The following is a 25,368-nucleotide window of genomic DNA, read 5'->3' as shown; positions in this document are numbered from 1 at the left end:
AATATAATTCTATAGAATGAGGTTCTTTCACGGTTCTTGATGTTTTTGAGGGTTACACACAGCCGACACCAGGGCAGGGGGTTACATAATATATTGCCCCACGCTGGTATGCGTTAAAAATATATTTTAGAGTGTCCTATCCTCGCTATGTCCAATGCTACGAAATTGTCAACAAATAATAAGAATTTTACCACAAATTTTCTACGAATTTTACAGATGTTCATCGACGAAATTTAAAATTATCTATTGAAGTATTGAGGATGGCAACAAACAACAACTGTCTAGACTGCGCGAGTGTGCGCGGAGAAAATTGGGAAAAAAATAAAAAGGAAAGAAATGGCAGTTACTAGAGAGAAAGAAAATTGTTCAAGAAAAATTAATGGAAATATACCTGCGCTATCTCTCAACAGTGATAATATGTCGACATCTACCGACAGTGACGACGTAGCGGATCCAACATATGAAATTAGGAACATTCAAAGTATTATAAACGTGACCCGTGAAAACATCGATGCTCTCAACGCGAAATTTGCTGGTTTACAGCATCCCCCGTCGCTATATCTCACGGAATATCAGGAGTTGACCGCGAAATTGCATAATTTAGAGCTTAGGGAACGAACTTTAAGGGAGTTATTGCAATCCGAGTCGCCGGATAGGAGTGAAGAGTATTCGTGGCAGGATGAGTCCAAGAAATACGACACTCTCACCCGGCAGCCCAAGGTGTTCCTGCGGGCGCACCTGCCCAACCAGCAGCGTACTAGTGTGCAGGTGAAGGAAGGTGTCAGTTTACGCGAAGCGCTCTCCAAAGCGCTCAAACTTCGGAACTTGACTTGTGAAATGTGTGAAGTGGTGAGGACAGGGAATGATGAAGTGATACCGTGGGATATAGATATCACAATGATCGACGCCGAGGAGGTCAGTGTCTTTATTTATTCTTGTATTGTGCAACTGTCACAAAGTTTGATAACAGCTGTTTACTTTGCTTGTTACAGTATATTTACATTTGATCTGTAGTTCATCAAAAATTACCTTATTTTCATTTAAATATGATTTATAGAATAAATATAAATAATTTTGTCAAACTTAAATAATTCATCGCAAAATAAAGAAACTTTCTACTTTATAATTTTGGTTAGCAATTTAAATGTTTTTGTTAACAATTACTACAGAATTAATTACAGATAATTATGTAATATTAAAAATATTATCCCATTTTAACAGTGACACAGAAAACTTAAAAATGGGTTTCCTCAATATCTTTGTGAGTATTTTATTTGTTGCAAAATGTTAATAAAAGAAAATTGTGGTTTACGCATAGTACTTATAGTAGAATTCCGATTATCCGAATTAATTGGGACCGTTGGGTTGGTTCGGATATTTATTTATTAAAAATTCAGAATTTTGTAAATAAACAACTGTATATAGTAAGCACTGCAATAATTTGTGGAGAGATTATTGTTACAAGCAGTTGGAGGTCTGTTGGATTTGACTTAATGTAGAAATGTAGAAATAAAAATATAAGAGGTAAGAAAACTTTTGTATAAAAAACAATGTCTTTAAATTTTCGAATTAACCTTTTCTTTAAATTATTTATGATACTATTATTAAAATTCCTCTTCTTTATACATTCAATTAGTTTCATTTTAAGTGACCGTTAAAATATTAACAAAGAATTTGTAATAAATTGAAATTAAAGTAGTTTTTTTTTGCTCAAATTTCTGTGCCTCCAGTGAATAAGGGAGTAAGACGAGTTATTCCCTTTGGTTTTTATTGCACCATTGGATTCAGCTCGTCAAAATACACAACATATCAAAAGGTCATATCTCTAGCTGCGTCCTAACCCATTTTTTCGAATGACCCAAACGGTATAAGTAGGGTGTGATTAACGGTATAAGTTACCTTATCCATCATTTTAGGCAATCGCAAAGGAACTATTCGTCTCGAGTCAAAAGTACCCACGAACACAAAGACGTATGTGTAGTTGTACTTTTTGAATAAAGACTTAATTCATTTTGTTCCATCAGTCCTTAACACTATTTTAGTATAAACGCATTTGTGTCATTTTTCTAACATGAGCATAAAGGAACAACTCTTTTAGTGTCATTGGTTCAAGTGACGACATGAGACAGTTTGGCATTAATGCCGTGTTGCTATTGGTCTATCAATTGAATACTGCACGGAAACAACACACTCTATTCCTTATTATTTTTAAATCGTTTTTTCAATAAATCTCCAACAACAAATCTTTATATTTTTTAAAAAAGGTATTTATCAGTTAACTTGGGATACTAATATATTTCTATGGAAATTAACTATTTTTTGCAATAGATATTAAAAATACAGTTAACACATTAAGTGCATTTAATGATCTTATACTCTTTGTTTATATAAATACAGAACGATAATTGAATCATCTAAAAAAAACCAACAAAAATGTTAAACTTATATTTTCTTCTTATAATTGGGTAAGTTTTTAAAAAATAACTCGTTTTTAATCTTTTTTTAAAAAAATTATCTAACTACAATAATCAAGACAATAAATATTATAGGCTATAATAGTCGCATAAAAAAAGTATTTATAACCAGTCTTGACAATTATGAATATTGTTTTCTCCGCATATAGCGTTTTAGCCACTGTGCTTTGGTAATTTGCCTTTTTTATAGGAAAAAAATCCGCAATATCGATACTTCTTTGGTCCTGCATTTTCGTAAACATTTTATGGATACTCTGGTATCACATATTTTGAAAAAATTGGGCTATTGTCACGTAGAGTCTCTTCAAAGTGCGTGCCCCAAGTCGTATTTGCATCCAAGGCACCTTCAAATCTGTGCTTAATTTTTTCATAAAATCTTTGCGGCTCATTGTATTTTCTTTATTTATCTACATTATTTTGATATTATATGATATAGAAATTGTTAAAATTCTATATCATGCCGTAAAAAATCGCCACTGACCACCTATAACTTTTCCTGTATTAACTGAACATACAGGAATATGGTTTTCGGGCTTCTCTTATCTCTTTATAGTGCTTGTATCCCCAATGTATACCACCATGACATTGTGGCGTTGCCACTTTTATTATCTATATTTTACGAAACGGAACGCACTTGATCGAATTTTAAATTGATTCGACGATTAATTTTCACTAGGACAATAGTTAATACGCAAAACGCAATACGCAGTTGATACGTATTTAATACCAATACTCAATGATTGTCTCCTGCTAACCTGTATAGACTAGACTCATTGTGGTGACTGGTGAAACATTGTATAGCATTAACAACATAGTACTGTATTATTGAAAGATCGATTAAACGTTTATTTTACAATCTACGACTTAAATTATACATGGGTAACAAAATCCCATAACATATTCGGTTTTACTCCGGACAACATCTTCAGCCACCCAATCCCCTTGCTTGAAGTCCAAATCCAGCGGAGGACAATAATCGTCATTTACTAAAATTGAAGGTTTTTCGTCCTAGTATAAAAGTTATCTGGATCCCATTTTATACTCAATCTATAGTATAATACTATAGATATCATGTGAAACGTGACTTGGAAAAAAATTATTCAAATAAATCACAAAATAAAAATTTGAAACAATCTTAAAAGTTACGAAAAGCCCAATTATACGTCAAAATGACGCACAACATCATCTTTACAACCAAATGGCGGAATTTACCTGGATGAGCCAACTATGTGCTGTTAGGTCTCGACGGCTAATAAGTTGGTTCTGGATTTTGCAGCGATTCGATGGTAAATATAGAAGAGTTCATACGTCAAATTTACGTAGATTGGACTTCTAAGGTTAAATGCATAAATACCTAAATGTTGTTTTGTTTTTATTATCTAATAACGATAAAAAAAACCCGTTGATTTCATTCGTTTTTCAAGCTACGTGTATAGTTTTTCCACTAAAATGCCTCAATTGAGTCATAAAGTACACAAATTTCAAGCATAATAAGTCACATCATTTCTATAAAACCAAAACTGGCAATAATATAAGTCGTGTTGTGCGATTATGAACATAGTGCATAAGGGCATAAGTCGTTATATTGCAAAGAGTAAGAAAAAAATTATGTGAATAAATTGAGTTATCCCATGAAGTACTCGTTCATAAGGCCACAACTACAAAAAAACACGAAAAAAGTATATTTATGGGGTTGTTACAATATGTGTTCATATGTAAAAATATAGTCTAACATCATATCTTACACATACAAGCTTATAATTTTGAATTAATAAAGATTTAGTATTGATATATAGTTTTTTGTCTCTCCTGAAAAGTGCTGTTTTTGAGTTATTCCCTTATTCACTGGAGGCACAGATTTGTGAGTATTACTGTACAAAATATTGTTTGCATGTGCTTAAAAGGTATGTGTATATTTCATACATGACTTTAAAAACAAAATACAATTACAATTTTCTAGAATTATACACCTGAAATCATGATTACAATCTTACCTTCCTGCTGTACCCCGTTTTTCATATTTCCACCACCAACTTGAATAATGAACTAACAAATAGACCACATGTTCCAGGTGACAGTGCGCACGCTAGACAAGCTGCCGATAATGTCGCACATGTCGCACCAGTACACTCGTAAGACGTTCTTCACGCTCGCGTTCTGCGAGTGCTGCCGTCGGCTGCTGTTCAACGGCTTCCTGTGCACACAGTGCAATTTTAAATTCCACCAGCGGTGTGCAGACAAGGTGCCCAGTATTTGTCATCAGGTGCGTTGAGCGTGCATTTATATTCAGGTATTTATGATAGATACAAATAAGTGAAAAATTTGTAAAAAAAACGAAATGGTACACTATTTATAATAATCATATTCAAGGGTTATTAAAAAAATATTTTTCTTAATTTATAGTATTTATGTGCTAAAGCAGTAGCTATAAATCCATGTTTAAAATATTTGCATGATGAAGATAATAGTAAATATTGTTTTCTTCAGGTCCGCATGCCCGACACGTACTATGCGGCGTTACTAGCTAAGAACCCAGACACGCAGCCCGGCTTGCTGTATTTACCGCCACAATTCGGCTTTCAGAACAAGTTGGTATATGCTGTGTATTAGGGTTTGGTTTTATGTTAATGTTGGAAATTAATGATATTTTAACGGCTTTAACAGGTGATTTTTTTGGTTTTATTAAATATATTATAATCTTTCCAAAATTAAAAATTCAATAAATTAATGGAAATATATGGAAAATATTAATTATTAGCTTCACCCGCAATGCTTCGCTCCTGTTGGTCTAAGCGAGATGACGTATAGCCTATAGCCTTCCTCGATAAATGGGCTATCTAACACCGTAAGAATTTTTAAAATCTGATCAGTAGTTCCTGAGATTAGCGCGTTCAAACAAACAAACAAACTCTTCAGCTATATAATATTAGTATAGATTTTCTGGCGCCTAATTTTGTCTTCTACCTCTGTTCATTCTACAAATGTTAGGTATGCATAGATCCTTAGAAGTTGATGCTCAAGTTGAATTCAATAGAAACAACATTAATGCATGCTATGTCCCAGGTCTGTCTCGCCAGCAAAGAAGAAGGATTACGATATGAACTGGTGACTATTCACTTAGATATCAGCTTGCGTTCATTACGTAAATAGAACATTGACGCTGTATGCTGTTTGTTTGCTTACATTTAGTGATTTAGTTTCAGCTAAAGCCTCACTAATGATAGATGTAAATAACTTAGATGTTCTGTCACTTTAGGAGCACTTGTTTATCAAATAATAATATTAATTAAAAAAAAATAGTCAAAAATAGGTGTAATAATATTATGTTTCGTTTTTCCCAATTAGTAAATGTAATTCAAGTGCAGCTAAATCAAATTAGTCGTCAATAATTGCTCATATTGAAACAGTTCTAAAAAGTAAACCGTACCGACCATCCAGGGTCTTAGTTGCATATTGTTTTTATTTCATAGAAGAAAAAAGTTTTATTCTAAAGACACTTTATTGTTACTTATTCAACACACTGTTTATAACGAAAACTTGTTTAAATCCAAGAGCAAGCGTTCATATCTTAATCGCAAATTATATCGCGAATTTATCTTTAGAAAATTTAGAGAAAAAACATCTAGCGCTATTAAAAGCAGAGTTCACGCACTTTGCCCATATACTGCTATTATTATTTCTCATTGACACTCACGCTAAGTTTTCAAATTGACACCAAATACTTGAATACAAAGTATGTGACACTTACACCAAAACTAATCACACACCAATCACTTTACACTGCCTGTGACACTTACACCGAACCCTTTCGCACCGTTTTCAAACACTTTACAACGTGTGTGTATGTCTGTGCGCAGGCAGCAACACCCGCGTTCGCTGAACCACCAGGACCGTTCTAACTCGGCGCCCAACGTGTGTATCAACATGGTGCAGCGGCCCATGACGCTCGCTGAGCATCAGCGAAAAAACAACCAGGTGACTGAGCTAGTATTAAATAAATTAAAGATACAGCAATAAATATATTAAAAAAACTAATTACATTTCCCGCAGCCGGAGGCCCCAAAAGAAACTCAGAAATACTTAAAAACTACATTTAATAGCTAAAGTGAGACTTTTACACCCATGTCTGCACGATGCAGACCGGAGTTAAAGAATGAATTTATACATTTTAATAATTATAAAGACGTAAGCTTGTATGCTAACTCAGGGAAATCGGACCAACATTCTATTTCCGTGCGAACGGCGTATTCATCAGTTTCGTATGAAGGCAGGGCCGTAACTAACTTAATAACACGGTTTAATAAGATAAACTTATGAAATTATTGTATGTATTGTCACTGATCCTAGACAAGTGTACAAAGTTTGAATTAAATCTGTCTGTTTAAAGTGGATTAAAAATTAAAATCGACTTGACAAAAATTTCAGAGTAATAATTCCCCACAATCGTCGAACTACCTGACGTCGGGGCGGCACTACAAGGACGACAAGGACAGAGGCGACCAACAACACAGTCAGAGTACACAGGTCAGTTGTTATCTATTACCAACTAGCCGCTTACCCCGGCTTCGTTCGTGTTCACCTGGGATAAAAATTGAGTAAATGTTGTTCGGTATTGATATAGCTTTTTTATTGTTAAAATTTTTTTTCATATTGGTCGAGTAGTAGTGGTTTTGAGATATACATCATTTCCTTTAATTGGGCCCTTTGAGCCGGATTCTATGAGTGGACTGTGAAATTTTTCGTAGCGTGGACACAAACTGTTCGCGAGCGTCGTGAAATGAATTTGTTTGAAAAGAGTTCAAACAAATTCATTCACGGCAGTTTGTTATCGAGTGTTGAGTTATTAAATTTATTTAAATGTTTAGAAATAAAACCGGTCAAGTGCGTGTCGTACTGGCGCACGAAGGGTTCCGTAAAGGGGAATTTATATAATCCCTTAATATACTATATTTTTAATTTTTAGTAGGTATTTGTTGTTATAGCGGTAACGGAAATCATACATCATTTGTGAAAATTTCAGCCTCCTATTTTACCGTTTCGGTACAGAACCCTAAAAAAGTGCAGTTACATGCTCAGTCTGACGTCAGTTTAGTCCATCAGTCTGCTCAAAATGACGGGAGAATTATCGTCTAACCGGTTGATTGACGGACTGATGGTTCAGAATACCCGTGTTTTTCATCCATCATTCTGGCATCAGTCTAAGCCGGATCAAACTGACGGACTGAACTGACGCCAGACTGAGCGTGTAACCTTTGAATATTGATTGTTTTGATAATTTTTTTTCGCTGTCACGCTATTTATATTGTGGTTTAAATGAGTTGTGCCGTTTGCAGGCGTCCCCGACGGGCACGCTGCGGCCGCGCCGCGCCCGCGCGCGCTCGGCCGACGAGTCGTGGAAGCACGCGCTGTCGCCGCGCGAGAGCTACGACGACTGGGTCATACACGCCGACGAGATCCTCATCGGCGCGCGCATCGGTGAGCGAACCGCGCACACACACACACACACACGCACACGCTCACACAGCACACACAGAGATAGCGTCATAATAACACGCACGTTCACACTACGCGACTGCGTATATCTTTTATATTGTGTATGACATTATTCAGGATATTTACGCTCACAGCACCATCGTCAGAACGAATTACAAATCACATACCATGTCCAGCAATAACTTTTACGGAACCGGATGTTATATAATAAGAAGAATTTATCCAATCCCAGGTTCGGGCAGTTTCGGGACAGTGTACAAGGCGCACTGGCACGGGCCCGTCGCCGTCAAAACGTTAAATGTGAAAACACCCACTCCTGCGCAACTACAGGCGTTTAAAAATGAGGTGCGTGTATATTTTTTGAATTTGTAAAAAATTCTTTTTAATATGAACCTTTTTAATTTGTGACTAAATATTTATCTAAAATGAAATTTTTACGTATGTTTCAAGCAGAGGCGGCTCGTCCTCAGGAGCGCTGGTGCAGTGAACTCCCATAAATAATTATAATAAAGTTATACCTGCTCATTATTTAAAATCTATCGTAAAAAACTCCAATACTAATATCAATAAAATAAGTACCTTTACACATTACAAATAAAATACATTACATACACTTGTTCATTTAATAAATAACGCGCGTAAAGGAGCTTACGGAACGCTCTCGATTGCGCTCCTATGAAACAACATTCAGTAAATTGCCTACATACGAAATCCAATAAGAATGAAAGAGAAATTTCGCCACAGTCCTGCGCGTGAAACAAAAGATTTACTATGGAAAAATAGCTATTTTCGGAGCGCCGCTCTCAGGCGACGTTGCGCATCGCATGACAGCAGCAAAATCGCGCGACGTTGCCACTCCTACATATATTATAAACAAACACTATGAATACGCTCGCGAATGCAAATTCGGGGATTTTCTAATTTTGCTAAATAATAATTGAATTCGTTTTGAAATACTTTATAATTTTTAGTGTTTATATAGACACTAGATTTCCGCCCGCGGCTTCTCCCGCGTTTTCAAAGGAAAACCCGCATAGTTCCCGTTCCCGTGGGATTTCCGGGATAAAACCTACCCTTTGTGTTAATCCAAGTTACCTTCTATATGTGTGCTAAATTTCATTGTAATCGGTTCAGTAGTATTTGCGTGAAAGAGTAACAAACACACACACACACATCCTCACAAACTTTCGCATTTATAATATTAGTAGGATTAAAACTGCTTTGTACATTATCTCTCTGATTAAACTTTTTTAATGTATCTATCAAATTAAATACTTAATTAAATAAATAATAATATTACCTTCACAATCGCCTAACAACGCCGAGCAATCTTCCGTATCCTCTCCCATCTCACGGAACCGTTGTATTAAGTTCTCTTGTGAATTATTTCTGAGAAACACGAAATATAAGTTTATTTATTATGCATACCATGTTTAAATATAAATTTATAGTTGAATCGTTTCTATCGCCTTAAATACGTATTTTATCATAATTTATCTATGTATAATAATATTTTTATTGACTTATCGAAATTTTTCTGACTTATAGAAATTTTCCCCATAAAGAGAAATTTTCCTGACGTATAGAAATTGTCCTGTCTTATCGAAATTTTCCCGACTTATGGATTTTTCCTGACTTATAGAAATTTTTGAGGCAAAGAGAAATTTTCCTGGCTTATAGAAATTTTCCGGACTTATAGAAATTTTCCTGACGTAAAGAAATTTTCCTGGCGTATAGAAATTTTCCTGGCTTTGCTAGCTTAAAGAATTTTTCCCGACGTATAGAAATTTTCCTGACGTATAGAAATTTTCCGAACTTATGGAAATTTTCCTGACGTATAGAAATTTTCCCGACAGAAATTTTCCGGGCTTATAGCAATTTTCCGGACTTATAACAAATTTTCCTGACGAGTAGAAATTTTCCTGCCTTAAAGAAATTTTCCTGGCTTATAGAAATTTTCCTGGCTTATAGAAATTTTCCGGACTTATACAAATTTTCCTGACGTGTAGAAATTTTCCTGGCTTATAGAAATTTTCCGGACTTATAGTAATTTTCCGGCTTATAGACATTTTCCGGACTTATACAAATTTTCCTGACGTGTAGAAATTTTCCTGGCTCATAGAAATTTTCCGGACTTATAGTAATTTTCCGGCTTATAGACATTTTCCGGCTTATAGACATTTTCCGGACTTATACAAATTTTCCGGACTTATACAAATTTTCCTGACGTAGAAATTTTCGAGACATAGAAATTTTCCTGACGTGCAGAAATTTTCCTGACGTGCAGAAATTTTCCTGACGTGCAGAAATTTTCCTGGCTTATAGAAATTTTCCGGACTTATAGTAATTTTCCGGCTTATAGACATTTTCCGGACTTATACAAACTTTCCTGACGTGTAGATATTTTCCTGGCTTATAGAAATTTTCCGGACTTATAAGTAGTAATTTTCCGGCTTATAGACATTTTCCGGACTTATACAAATTTTCCGGACTTATACAAATTTTCCTGACGTGTAGAAATTTTCCTGGCTTATAGAAATTTTCCGGAGTTATAGAAATTTTCCTGACGTGTAGAAATTTTCCGGACTTATACAAATTTTCCTGACGTAGAAATTTTCTTGGCTTATAGAAATTTTCCGGACTTATACAAATTTTCCGGACTTATACAAATTTTCCTGACGTGTAGAAATTTTCCTGGCTTAAAGAAATTTTCCGGGCTTATAGAAATTTCCGGACTTATACAAATTTTCCGGACTTATACAAATTTTCCTGACGTAGAAATTTTCTTGGCTTATAGAAATTTTCCGGACTTATACAAATTTTCCGGACTTATACAAATTTTCCTGACGTAGAAATTTTCGAGACATAGAAATTTTCCTGACGTGCAGAAATTTTCCTGACGTGTAGAAATTTTCCTGACGTGCAGAAATTTTCCTGACGTGCAGAAATTTTCCTGGCTTATAGAAATTTTCCGGACTTATAGTAATTTTCCGGCTTATAGACATTTTCCGGACTTATACAAACTTTCCTGACGTGTAGATATTTTCCTGGCTTATAGAAATTTTCCGACTTATAAGTAGTAATTTTCCGGCTTATAGACATTTTCCGGACTTATACAAATTTTCCGGACTTATACAAATTTTCCTGACGTGTAGAAATTTTCCTGGCTTATAGAAATTTTCCGGAGTTATAGAAATTTTCCTGACGTGTAGAAATTTTCCTGGCTTAAAGAAATTTTCCGGGCTTATAGAAATTTTCCTGGCTTATAGAAATTTTCCGGACTTATACAAATTTTCCTGACGTGTAGAAATTTTCCTGGCTTATAGAAATTTTCCGTACTTATAGTAATTTTCCGGACTTATAGTAATTTTCCGGACTTATACAAATTTTCCTGACGTAGAAATTTTCTTGGCTTATAGAAATTTTCCGGACTTATACAAATTTTCCGGACTTATACAAATTTTCCTGACATGTAGAAATTTTCCTGGCTTAAAGAAATTTTCCGGCTTATAGAAATTTTCCGGACTTATACAAATTTTCCTGACGTGTAGAAATTTTCCTGGCTTAAAGAAATTTTCCGGGCTTATAGAAATTTTCCGGACTTATACAAATTTTCCGGACTTATACAAATTTTCCTGACGTAGAAATTTTCTTGGCTTATAGAAATTTTCCGGACTTATACAAATTTTCCGGACTTATACAAATTTTCCTGACGTAGAAATTTTCGAGACATAGAAATTTTCCTGACGTGCAGAAATTTTCCAGACGTGCAGAAATTTTCCTGGCTTATAGAAATTTTCCGGACTTATAGTAATTTTCCGGCTTATAGACATTTTCCGGACTTATACAAACTTTCCTGACGTGTAGATATTTTCCTGGCTTATAGAAATTTTCCGGACTTATAAGTAGTAATTTTCCGGCTTATAGACATTTTCCGGACTTATACAAATTTTCCGGACTTATACAAATTTTCCTGACGTGTAGAAATTTTCCTGGCTTAAAGAAATTTTCCGGGCTTATAGAAATTTTCCTGGCTTATAGAAATTTTCCGGACTTATACAAATTTTCCTGACGTGTAGAAATTTTCCTGGCTTATAGAAATTTTCCGGACTTATAGTAATTTTCCGGACTTATAGTAATTTTCCGGACTTATACAAATTTTCCTGACGTAGAAATTTTCTTGGCTTATAGAAATTTTCCGGACTTATACAAATTTTCCTGACGTGTAGAAATTTTCCTGGCTTATAGAAATTTTCCGGACTTATAGTAATTTTCCGGACTTATAGTAATTTTCCGGACTTATACAAATTTTCCTGACGTAGAAATTTTCTTGGCTTATAGAAATTTTCCGGACTTATACAAATTTTCCGGACTTATACAAATTTTCCTGACATGTAGAAATTTTCCTGGCTTAAAGAAATTTTCCGGCTTATAGAAATTTTCCGGACTTATACAAATTTTCCGGACTTATACAAATTTTCCTGACGTGTAGAAATTTTCCTGGCTTAAAGAAATTTTCCGGGCTTATAGAAATTTTCCTGGCTTGTAGAAATTTTCCGGACTTATACAAATTTTCCTGACGTGTAGAAATTTTCCTGGCTTATAGAAATTTTCCGGACTTATAGTAATTTTCTGACTTATAGTAATTTTCCGGACTTATACAAATTTTCCTGACGTAGAAATTTTCTTGGCTTATAGAAATTTTCCGGACTTATACAAATTTTCCGGACTTATACAAATTTTCCTGGCTTAAAGAAATTTTCCGGGCTTATAGAAATTTTCCGGACTTATACAAATTTTCCGGACTTATACAAATTTTCCTGACGTAGAAATTTTCTTGGCTTATAGAAATTTTCCGGACTTATACAAATTTTCCTGGCTTAAAGAAATTTTCCGGGCTTATAGAAATTTTCCGGACTTATAGAAATTTTCCTGACGTAAAGAAATTTTCCTGGCGTATAGAAATTTTCCTGGCTTTGCTAGCTTAAAGAATTTTTCCCGACGTATAGAAATTTTCCTGACGTATAGAAATTTTCCGAACTTATGGAAATTTTCCTGACGTATAGAAATTTTCCCGACAGAAATTTTCCGGGCTTATAGCAATTTTCCGGACTTATAACAAATTTTCCTGACGAGTAGAAATTTTCCTGCCTTAAAGAAATTTTCCTGGCTTATAGAAATTTTCCTGGCTTATAGAAATTTTCCGGACTTATACAAATTTTCCTGACGTGTAGAAATTTTCCTGGCTTATAGAAATTTTCCGGACTTATAGTAATTTTCCGGCTTATAGACATTTTCCGGACTTATACAAATTTTCCTGACGTGTAGAAATTTTCCTGGCTCATAGAAATTTTCCGGACTTATAGTAATTTTCCGGCTTATAGACATTTTCCGGCTTATAGACATTTTCCGGACTTATACAAATTTTCCGGACTTATACAAATTTTCCTGACGTAGAAATTTTCGAGACATAGAAATTTTCCTGACGTGCAGAAATTTTCCTGACGTGCAGAAATTTTCCTGACGTGCAGAAATTTTCCTGGCTTATAGAAATTTTCCGGACTTATAGTAATTTTCCGGCTTATAGACATTTTCCGGACTTATACAAACTTTCCTGACGTGTAGATATTTTCCTGGCTTATAGAAATTTTCCGGACTTATAAGTAGAAATTTTCTTGGCTTATAGAAATTTTCCGGACTTATACAAATTTTCCGGACTTATACAAATTTTCCTGACATGTAGAAATTTTCCTGGCTTAAAGAAATTTTCCGGCTTATAGAAATTTTCCGGACTTATACAAATTTTCCTGACGTGTAGAAATTTTCCTGGCTTAAAGAAATTTTCCGGGCTTATAGAAATTTTCCGGACTTATACAAATTTTCCGGACTTATACAAATTTTCCTGACGTAGAAATTTTCTTGGCTTATAGAAATTTTCCGGACTTATACAAATTTTCCGGACTTATACAAATTTTCCTGACGTAGAAATTTTCGAGACATAGAAATTTTCCTGACGTGCAGAAATTTTCCAGACGTGCAGAAATTTTCCTGGCTTATAGAAATTTTCCGGACTTATAGTAATTTTCCGGCTTATAGACATTTTCCGGACTTATACAAACTTTCCTGACGTGTAGATATTTTCCTGGCTTATAGAAATTTTCCGGACTTATAAGTAGTAATTTTCCGGCTTATAGACATTTTCCGGACTTATACAAATTTTCCGGACTTATACAAATTTTCCTGACGTGTAGAAATTTTCCTGGCTTAAAGAAATTTTCCGGGCTTATAGAAATTTTCCTGGCTTATAGAAATTTTCCGGACTTATACAAATTTTCCTGACGTGTAGAAATTTTCCTGGCTTATAGAAATTTTCCGGACTTATAGTAATTTTCCGGACTTATAGTAATTTTCCGGACTTATACAAATTTTCCTGACGTAGAAATTTTCTTGGCTTATAGAAATTTTCCGGACTTATACAAATTTTCCTGACGTGTAGAAATTTTCCTGGCTTATAGAAATTTTCCGGACTTATAGTAATTTTCCGGACTTATAGTAATTTTCCGGACTTATACAAATTTTCCTGACGTAGAAATTTTCTTGGCTTATAGAAATTTTCCGGACTTATACAAATTTTCCGGACTTATACAAATTTTCCTGACATGTAGAAATTTTCCTGGCTTAAAGAAATTTTCCGGCTTATAGAAATTTTCCGGACTTATACAAATTTTCCGGACTTATACAAATTTTCCTGACGTGTAGAAATTTTCCTGGCTTAAAGAAATTTTCCGGGCTTATAGAAATTTTCCTGGCTTGTAGAAATTTTCCGGACTTATACAAATTTTCCTGACGTGTAGAAATTTTCCTGGCTTATAGAAATTTTCCGGACTTATAGTAATTTTCCGACTTATAGTAATTTTCCGGACTTATACAAATTTTCCTGACGTAGAAATTTTCTTGGCTTATAGAAATTTTCCGGACTTATACAAATTTTCCGGACTTATACAAATTTTCCTGGCTTAAAGAAATTTTCCGGGCTTATAGAAATTTTCCGGACTTATACAAATTTTCCGGACTTATACAAATTTTCCTGACGTAGAAATTTTCTTGGCTTATAGAAATTTTCCGGACTTATACAAATTTTCCTGGCTTAAAGAAATTTTCCGGGCTTATAGAAATTTTCCGGACTTATACAAATTTTCCGGACTTATACAAATTTTCCTGACGTAGAAATTTTCTTGGCTTATAGAAATTTTCCGGACTTATACAAATTTTCCGGACTTATACAAATTTTCCTGACGTAGAAATTTTCGAGACATAGAAATTTTCCTGACGTGCAGAAATTTTCCTGACGTGCAGAAATTTTCCTGGCTTATAGAAATTTTTCGGACTTATAGTAATTTTCCGGCTTATAGACATTTTCCGGACTTATACAAACTTTCCTGACGTGTAGATATTTTCCTGGCTTATAGAAATTTTCCGGACTTATAAGTAGTAATTTTCCGGCTTATAGACATTTTCCGGACTTATACAAATTTTCCTGGCTTAAAGAAATTTTCCGGGCTTATAGAAATTTTCCTGGCTTATAGAAATTTTCCGGACTTATACAAATTTTCCTGACGTGTAGAAATTTTCCTGGCTTATAGAAATTTTCTTGACTTATAGTAATTTTCCGGACTTATAGTAATTTTCCGGACTTATACAAATTTTCCTGACGTAGAAATTTTCTTGGCTTATAGAAATTTTCCGGACTTATACAAATTTTCCTGACGTGTAGAAATTTTCCTGGCTTATAGAAATTTTCCGGACTTATAGTAATTTTCCGGACTTATAGTAATTTTCCGGACTTATACAAATTTTCCTGACGTAGAAATTTTCTTGGCTTATAGAAATTTTCCGGACTTATACAAATTTTCCGGCTTATAGACATTTTCCGGACTTATACAAATTTTCCAGACGTGTAGAAATTTTCCTGGCTTATAGAAGTTTTTTTTTATTTATTTATTTGATTTACCAACGTTTCTTTACATCACAGATAAAACATCAAAGTTAAAATACAATTTTATATGATCAATGTAGAAAAAACACTTATAGGTAAACACAGCATGCGTAAAGTAAGTTTAAAAGTATACAATAAATGAATTAACTACTAAGTATCTTAAACAATGAAAAAAATTGTAATATATATTATGCACATCTATTTTAATCGTTAAAAAGGGAATTAAAAATTTTGCGGAGTTTGTTGGGAGAATCTGTGAAAATATCAAACAACTCACTGTAGTCATTTACAGTTTTACAAATTCTCGCAATGGGTGAGTTTCGACCCGATACGGTTCTGCGTTGAGGAGGACACAGCGGCAACAAAACCTTACGAGGGTATCTAGAAGGCACCTTTAAATTAAATTTTTGAAGCAATTGGGGGCAATCAATTTTACTATTGAATAATTTCAAGGCAAAGAGTAAATCAAGAAGTACCCGACGATTATCAAGAGATGTAATTTTGAAGTGACATAGTTGCTTTTTATATGATGGTAACTGTTTCTTTGATTTTCCACTTGCATAAACAAGGTGCAAAAGAAATCTTCTCTGTATCCTTTCCAATCGTAAGGAATGGCACGCATAGTGAGGTCTCCAAACCACAGAACCGTATTCCAATATACTGCGCACCAGGCAGTTGTATAATGATATCTTCGCCTTGACATTATGTACATGTTTAACATTACGTATTAAAAATCCTAACATTTTAGCAGCCCGTGTAACAACTTGATTTATGTGTGGCACGAAAGTCAATTTATTGTCAAAAACAATTCCCAAATCTTTAATATGATAGAGCTCTTTGATACTCTCAGAGTTTACATTGTAATTGTATTGTATCAAGTTTCCTTTGCGTGCGAACCTTACCAAAAAACACTTCTTAGGATTTAAATCCATTTTGTTAGAGTCGCACCAAGCAACAAGTTTATTTAGGTCACTTTGCAGCTTATGAGTATCGTCAATGTTGTTTATTGTACGACAGAACTTGAGATCATCAGCGTACATGTAACTCTGGGAGCAAGACAATAAATCAGGTATCTCATTAACGAATATATTAAACAATATAGGGCCTAAGTGAGAGCCTTGCGGGACGCCGGAAGTTATATTTTGCGTTTGAGAACGGAAACCATTTACAACAACATAAAAACTTCGTTTCGTTAAGTAAGAATCTATCCATTGCAAAAATTGATTTGAAATACCGTGCAAAAATAGCTTTTTAAGTAATATTTTATGTGAAACCTTGTCGAACGCTTTACTAAAATCCGTGTAAATAACATCAATCTGTTCATTGCGATCTAGGGAACTAGAAAGATTTTTGCAAAAATCTACCAAGTTAGTAGAAGTAGACCGAGATGGCATGAAACCATGTTGACTGATATTAAAAAACTGTTTAAAATGCTATCATTTTAAACAGTTTTTGTGTGGGCCAAGCTAAGTGTTGTGCACATTCAACTATGAAAATAGGGGGTATTCCGTCAGGGCCAGCTCCTTTCAATTTATCTAAACTCTTTAATTTTTTAAGAATTGTGCGACAATCTAGGATAGGAATAGGTAAATGTAGATTATGACTTGCCAGTCGATGAGAGATGCTAGAAGTGTCTGTGCAAAAATTGTTAACGTTACTATCTTCATCACCATCATCTATATTATTAGTATAAACCGAAGCAAAGAACCTAGAAAACATATCACAAATCTGATCTCCATCAGAGGTAGTTATAGGTCCGTTCGTCATAGATGCAGGGTAGGAACTACTGCCACCCCTTTTTGACTTAATGTAAGACCAGAATAGCTTTGGGTTACTCTGAAATTTATTTTCTAGGTCCTTCATGTAACGGGTATAGTTATCCTTAGCCATTTTAGTGCATCTAGAACTGAGAAGTTTAAGCTCTAACTCATCTCGAGGATTTTTATAAATTTTGAAACGACGTCTAACGCGGTACTTTTCATTTAGAGTACGTTTTAAATTAGTATCAAACCATGGAGGAAATTTTTTAGATTTAAGTATTTTATGCGGTACGTTATCTACAATAATTTTATTTATTACATCGTAAAAAACTTCGACCATATCATCAACATTTCGAGAATTTGCAAATATAGTGTCCCAATTGCATTCTTCCAGTATTTTAGATATTTTTACATAATTAGCTTTACGGAAATTGAAGTAATGTGTATCTGAATTATACATAAGATTTTTATCTATTTTAAATGAAATATTAATGTCTAAAGGGGGGTGTAAAACATCTATCGTACTTAAAGGGTCAGTGGACTGAGATACAACGCAAGAGTTCATGTTTGACATTACTAAATCAAGTATTCTTTTAGATGTGTTGTATACATTGTTATGCTGTCTCAAATTGTTCATGTAAATAAAGTCAACCAATGGCTGGCATATACTAGGAATATGAAATTCAGCTGTTTCATCCCCCAACATACTCCAATCTAAGCTACTTAAATTTAAGTCACCCATTATACAAAAGTGGTTAGGGCGAAAAACCTCCAAAAAGTTATTACAATTGTCTAGAAATTGCTCCAACAATACACGACTAACTGGTGGAGGCAGATACGTGACGCAAAGTGCCAACTGTTGTGGAGGATTAGAATCCGTTTTATGTGTTTCAATAAGTACCCAAAGATTTTCTAAAGATGACTGTCCACAGAAAATTTGTTTTGAATTTAGTTTTCTAGATACTGCTATTAAAACTCCGCCTCCGTCACGTTTGCAGCACTTTGAGTCACCTCTGTCTCTTCTATATACAATATATCGGGGATCAAATAATTCACTATTATTCACTGAACTTGATCAGCCAAGTCTCAGTTAGAACTATTATGTCAAATTGATTACACAGAACTTGTCTAGAAAATGTGTGAGTTTTCGTTCTTAAGCCGCGAGTATTCTGGTAATATATATTTAACATTATGATTAAAATAATCCATTACAATCGAGAATCTTAATCTACACGTTAATTGATTTTATTTAAAATGTCCAAACTTTTAACAAAGATGAGCTCAGATCCTTCATTTTTCCTCAAATAAATTCTTCCATTCCTAATCCAAACAAATTTATAACCTTTGTCCTTTGCTTTGATCCTGGTGGCCGCATGTATCGCCTTATTAGCAGGGGAAAGGTGCTCGCTGACATAGACTGGACTAGAGGCCCCCGAAATGCCCAGATGTGTGCTATTTAATTTATTTTGCGGATTAGATTTATTGTATTTAGATGTTGAAGCGAGTAATTCATCACGAACCTTAGCCGATGATAATTGAATTATTATAGAGCGAGGTCTATTACTAGCTCTGTTGGCTTTAGCAGTACGGGTACAGTGAAGAATGTCTTTTTCATTGATATTAGATTGAATAGTGGTACATAAATTATTCACGATTTTGACAAGATCTTCGTTATTACGCTCCGGGACACACTGTAATTCTACATTATTTTGACGGAGCTGCTGTTCAGACTGATTTATTCTAGACTGTAAATCATCAACAGCATTTATCAATCTAATATTCTGATATTCTGATTTAAAATAATTAACATAGATCAATATGGATTCCAAAAAAAGAAATCGACTACTCTAGCCACTTTTTCACTGATACAAGAAATATTAACTGGAATCAATAACAATTTTCTGACAACATGCTTGTTTTTTGACTTATCAAAAGCATTCGATTGTGTATCACATAATTTATTATTAGAAAAACTTGACAGACTAGGAATAAGAGGATTAACCCTCCAGTGGCTCTCATCCTATATAAAAGATCGGAAACAATGTGTTAGAATTAGTAAAATTGACAAAAATAATGAAATAACATTATATACATCTAGAGAAAGAGTAACTAAATATGGAGTACCACAAGGAAGCGTCTTGGGACCAATTTTATTTTTGTTATACATTAATGACATTTTTAATATTATAAAACATAGATGTATACTATTTGCAGATGACATCTCAATTGTCGTGACATCTAATAAAATTAATTGCACTATTAAAGATCATGAAATTGACATAAATTCTACAATTGACAAAATGATACGATGGCTTGAAAATAAAAATTTATTTATTAACCTTAAAAAATCAAAATTCATACAATTTAATAAATCTTCTAATAAAAAATTTAACATTGCTTTAGACATAAACAAAATTGACGCATTACAAAATATTAAATATTTAGGTATTACAATTGATGATAATTTGGACTGGAAGGCTCACGTAGGTGATGTATGTAATAAATTTAATAGATTCGTCTACGCGCTTAGACGGGTTAAAGTTACCACAAATTTAGAGACTGCCGTGACAGCATACCGTGCCTACGTAGAATCACACCTTCGCTATGGATTGGTAATATGGGGGAACAGTACTGCTAGGGATAGAGCATTCATTGCGCAAAAACGATGCATGAGAGCCATCTGTGGAATAGCACCCACTGAATCATGTCGACCCTTATTTAAAAAGCTTGGTTTATTACCCCTACCTTGTTTATATATTTTTGAATTGTGTATGTTTGTTTTTAGAAATAGTAGTTTGTTTAAAACATCCTCCCAACTAAACTCGAGATCACGAAGGGATCCGAATAAATTAATTTTACGAGAGAACCCTCGTATCGTCAAATACAGGGAAAGTTGCGTGGGGATGGCCGTTAAAATATTCAATCATCTGCCAAATAATCTAAAGACGTCTAATGATTATAAATTTAGAAAAAATCTTCTTAATTGGCTTAAGGAAAAAAACTTCTATACCATAAAGGAGTTCATGGAAAGTTCAACCCGAACGCACCATTAATTCCTTTATGGTAATTATTTTAATTTTGCATGCTTGTATTGGCTGAACATGTTTGTGCTTTATTAATATAATTGTATCACCATTGAATACCATGTTTAAAGCAAAATAAAGATTTTATTATTTTTATTATTTTATTATTATGTTTCTCTCCATAATACACGGGTACCACCAGAAGGAAGGTACCCGGTCCTTTGGGAGGCTTACGTGGGGACACAGGTCCAACACGCAGAGGCCCTTTAGAGAATTTTAATGTGTTGTGGGACACCAGCCGCAGCCTGCCCATGACTGCACTATGGAGATACAGCCCTGGGCAGTCCGCGGCCGATGCAGGACTATTGTAAAATATGGAAATTAAAAATCTGGGTTATGGAAGGAGGTGTTCAGTGGATCGGTAGGTTGGGTCTATGGGGACTATGGACGTCTGCCTTTTCAATATTAAAAATTGAAAGTGATGGCAGACGGTGACTCGCCAGCTCGGTCGATGGGCTCCCAAAAAGGTTACCGAAAATGGCAACAAGGGGGCAACATCAGCTGAGCGGCTAGGGGTGTAGAGAGGTGCGGCACCGGTTTCACCATCGCGGGCCCGCAGGCCCGGAGCGGGTTTCCCCGCTATTACGCCATTAGACACTTCCACCCCCGAGCATATAGCTCTGGCGGCTCCACTCTGGGCGGCCAACAAAGGCAAGCCAGAGGTGGGGGATCCTGAACCTCGTCATTGTTCACTCCGAACTGCCACTGGGACAGTCCAGAGGTGAGGACAGGGACCTCCCCCGGGAGCGCTCGGTTCCCGCGGGGTCGCTACTCCCCGACACCTCGCCACAAGGTGCCCTGCGGGGTGACTGACTGCACGGTTGGGATATCTATTGTAGATATGCCAACCGGGGGCGATGGGGTCGTCACATCCCTACGCCTTTATTATTATTATTATTATTTTTCTAACGCTAAAACTTTGCTCTTATATGATTCAATATCTCTTTTGAATTCTTCGTATGAACTATTGATAAAATTCATAGAATCCTTCAATTGGGACAGCTCCTCCTTAATCGGCTTAAACTCCTTTACGATCGCAGCCCTTATGTTGTCGTGTATTTTAGAAAACATTTCTTTCATATTTTCTTTTATTGCTTCATCAACGACTTCTCTCACAGAATCACGTATGATTAGTGAATGTTCTGGGTCCATCGGAGGAGAATTAAGCGCTTGTCTTTTGCTACCCCTAGTGGTGGATATATTACGGATCGGAGTGTTGTCATTTTTATTACTCCTAGGAATAGACCTTACGCAGTCGGGACAGCTCCACACAGCTTTCATTTCCGAGTTGAATAACTTATCATCAAGGGACATACATGCGAAATGGTATTTTTTATTGCATTTTAAGCACAAAATAAAACTTTCATCATCCTCATTTTCCGGGATACAGCAACCCCAACGTGAATTATTATTAGCCATGTCGTATGAATATTTATAATTAATTTATAAATAACGACAATAGGACAAACTGCCTTTTAAAATCAATATCAAAATTAATTATTCTCAATAAAATTTATATATTCCCAAAAATTCATATATACAACGCAATTCTTTATGCGCGTGTAATATTCATTATTGCAAAATGAAGCGATGCAGTTAAAATTATTTCTAAGCTAAGCAGACTGCTTGGCGCCTAGGCCGTTCAAGGTGAACAAGTTTCAAGCAAGGTCGTTGTGCGATAAAGAGCGACAATTATAAGATGCGGCAGTTAGCGCGTACGCAAGCGGGATGGACGATGCGGTCAGTCAACCGGTTTGATATCGCACAGCTGTCCACTAAATCTTTATACGATTTAAAAAGTTTATTTTATGATTACTCACGTATTTACTGCACTATATGAGTAAATTTAACACTACTACACGGGTCTTATCACAAGCTTTGAAACAATATGCACCACTTGTTAGTTAAACTGTAAGATACTGATCTAATTTTAATAATTTTACGGAGCTGATACAACTGTGTGCACGCGCGGTGAATGAAGGTATGTTTTCCGGGCTTATAGAAATTTTCCGGACTTATACAAATTTTCCTGACGTAGAAATTTTCTTGGCTTATAGAAATTTTCCGGACTTATAAAAATTTTCCTGACGTGTAGAAATTTTCCTGGCTTATAGAAATTTTCCGGGCTTATAGAAATTTTCCGGACTTATACAAATTTTCCTGACGTAGAAATTTTCTTGGCTTATAGAAATTTTCCGGACTTATAGAAATTTTCCTGACGTGTAGAAATTTTCCTGGCTTATAGAAATTTTCCAGACATACAAATTACATTCAAAAAATTGACATAAAAAAATATTCAATCTACAGTTTTGATTTTCTTACGATTTTATTAAATGAATAGATATTAAAATAACCATCACATAAATGCACCACATGCCTTTATTCGAAAAATAAATTATTTACTGAAAAATACTTTCGGCGTGATTGAGTAACAGACAGACAGACAGAGTTACTTTCGCATTTATAATATTAGTATGGATTTATAATGTGGTGCTCATTTTTTTTGTCATAAATTATCCTGCTGCGTTACTATTGTATTTTCGTTGTTTTATTTCAAGTGAACACCCATACAATTTTGTCACGAGCCGCCTCTGTTTCAAGAGCTGTTATTTATCGTAAAGTGTTCGGGTTCGCAGGTGGCGGTGCTCCGCAAGACGCGGCACTGCAACATCCTGCTGTTCATGGGCTGCGTGTCGAAGCCGTCGCTGGCCATCGTGACGCAGTGGTGCGAGGGCTCCTCGCTCTACCGGCACCTGCACGTGCTGGAGACGCCGCTGCCCATGCTGTACCTCATCGACGTGGCGCGCCAGACCGCGCAGGGCATGGACTACCTGCACGCCAAGAACATCATCCACCGCGACCTCAAGTCCAACAACATCTTCCTGCGCGACGACTGGTCCGTCAAGATCGGCGACTTCGGGCTCGCCACCGCCAAGGTGCGCTGGGCCGAGGGGTGCGGCGCCGGCCGCTGGCAGCAGCCCACCGGCTCCATCCTGTGGATGGCGCCCGAGGTGGTGCGCATGGACGGGCCGGCGCCCTACTCGTTCCGCTCGGACGTGTACTCGTACGGCGTGGTGCTGTTCGAGCTGCTGGCCGGCGAGCTGCCGTACGCGCACCTCAACAACAAGGACCAGATCCTGTGGCTGGTGGGGCGCGGGCGGCTGCGGCCCGACGCGCGCAAGGTGCGGCAGGACGCGCCGCGGGCGCTGCGGCGGCTGTTCGACGAGTGCGTGCAGTTCGCGCGCGAGCGGCGGCCGCAGTTCCGCCAGATCCTGGCCGCGCTGGAGGCCATGCTCCGCGCGCTGCCCAAGATCACGCGCTCGGCCAGCGAGCCGCTGCTGGCCGCGCGCCTGCACGCGTCCGACGACTGCCTCGCCTACACCTGCGCCTCGCCCAAGACGCCCGTCAACTTCCACTTCGACGCCGACACCAGCTTCCCCGCCTTCTACGGGTGCGTACCCATTTCACTCATTTCTATCCGCTTGCACTTGCGACGAACGTAAAAGATGTATTTTTTTTAAATATTATGAATTATTTTTGTAATAAAATGCCGAATACTCTAAACTATGATGACTATATTTAGTGTCGCTAAAAACATAGTGGATTTTGCGGCTTTACATGTAAAGTGAAGTCGAAAATGACACTCTCGGACGAAACTTATTTACGATAGAAATTTTCATTTAGCTTCCGTGTATGAACGACGAACATTTCGAAGATATAAATATTTTGAAATTGAGTTTAAACGTTCTGGATATTTTTATATATAAATTATTTTCAATAATTTTTATCTTTCAGAATCCCAGTTCCGAACCCGAGACATACGTAGAAGCGGTTGAACCCCGATCTCACCCATCCACATTGTGTCCACTCGTGCCGACGCTTCACCCGCGCGACTGCACGAGCCGACTCATTGAGGCATCGTTGACGACAAAGTTTACACTCTTTGGCGAAAAAAAGACGAACATGTTGCTCATATTGCAATCGATAATATTTTATTTGACATTTTCTCGGTCCGTGAAATTTAAAAATAAACTTATGCGACTCGCACGTTTTTGTGATTTACGTATAGGACTACGAGTAAATATAGACATAACGCGTAAGTGTGTAAAAAGTATGAAATTATTAATAATAACGTTTTGAAATTTAAGTTAAAGCGTTTTAAAATGTTGTCCGTTAGTCTGAGTTATTGATAAATTAAAATATGATGTAAATAATTTTAACGTAATTTTGTAAATTTAATGTGAATTTATCGTAAATCGTTTATTTATTGCAACTTTTATAAATTAAAATTAATTTTAAAAGACGTAAAAGGATTCTATTAAGAAGTGATATAGAATATTGTTGGTGGACTCAGTCGCGGTCGAGAAGTACACTGCGTTGTACAGCCGATTGTCTCATAATATTGAAGTATTATTTATGTAAATTAGGAATGTATTGTAATTTATTGTTATTGTAAATATTATGTAACTACAGTAGGACTTATGTTAAGGAACTTGTGTATACAGTGTAATGCATAATATCGATTTTAAGGAACACAATAAATTATTGTTTCGATTTAAAAA

The 25,368-nt window shown here is 35.8% G+C and overlaps 1 protein-coding gene across 1 annotated transcript; it reads left to right on the top strand.

Annotated features, from left to right (window-relative positions):
• Positions 1 to 267: 267 nt before the first annotated feature.
• On the top strand, positions 268 to 25,368 carry Raf (serine/threonine kinase raf oncogene). Its single transcript, XM_090118782.1, has 9 exons — positions 268 to 915; positions 4,546 to 4,737; positions 4,962 to 5,062; positions 6,332 to 6,449; positions 6,900 to 6,998; positions 7,808 to 7,949; positions 8,200 to 8,312; positions 23,443 to 24,257; positions 24,602 to 25,368. The coding sequence occupies exons 1-9, from the start codon at positions 337 to 339 to the stop codon at positions 24,630 to 24,632; spliced, it is 2,190 nt and encodes a 729-aa protein (XP_089974908.1). The 5' UTR covers positions 268 to 336; the 3' UTR covers positions 24,633 to 25,368.

Source organism: Colias eurytheme, chromosome 3 (genome assembly GCF_061535395.1).
Source record: "Colias eurytheme isolate Ceu_HAF_F1 chromosome 3, ilColEury1 Martin Lab GWU primary, whole genome shotgun sequence".
NCBI lineage: Eukaryota > Metazoa > Arthropoda > Insecta > Lepidoptera > Pieridae > Colias > Colias eurytheme.
The sequence above is the reverse complement of the archived record's forward strand: the minus strand, read 5'-3'. Positions and strand labels throughout refer to the sequence as shown.

Excerpts from the sequence above, each read along its gene's own strand:
- Raf (XM_090118782.1), top strand. The coding sequence starts at position 337 with ATGGCAGTTACTAGAGAGAAAGAAAATTGTTCAAGAAAAATTAATGGA. Across the intron at positions 6,450-6,899 it reads ATCAGCGAAAAAACAACCAG|AGTAATAATTCCCCACAATC; the intron begins GTGACTGAGCTA and ends CAAAAATTTCAG. Across the intron at positions 7,950-8,199 it reads CCTCATCGGCGCGCGCATCG|GTTCGGGCAGTTTCGGGACA; the intron begins GTGAGCGAACCG and ends ATCCAATCCCAG.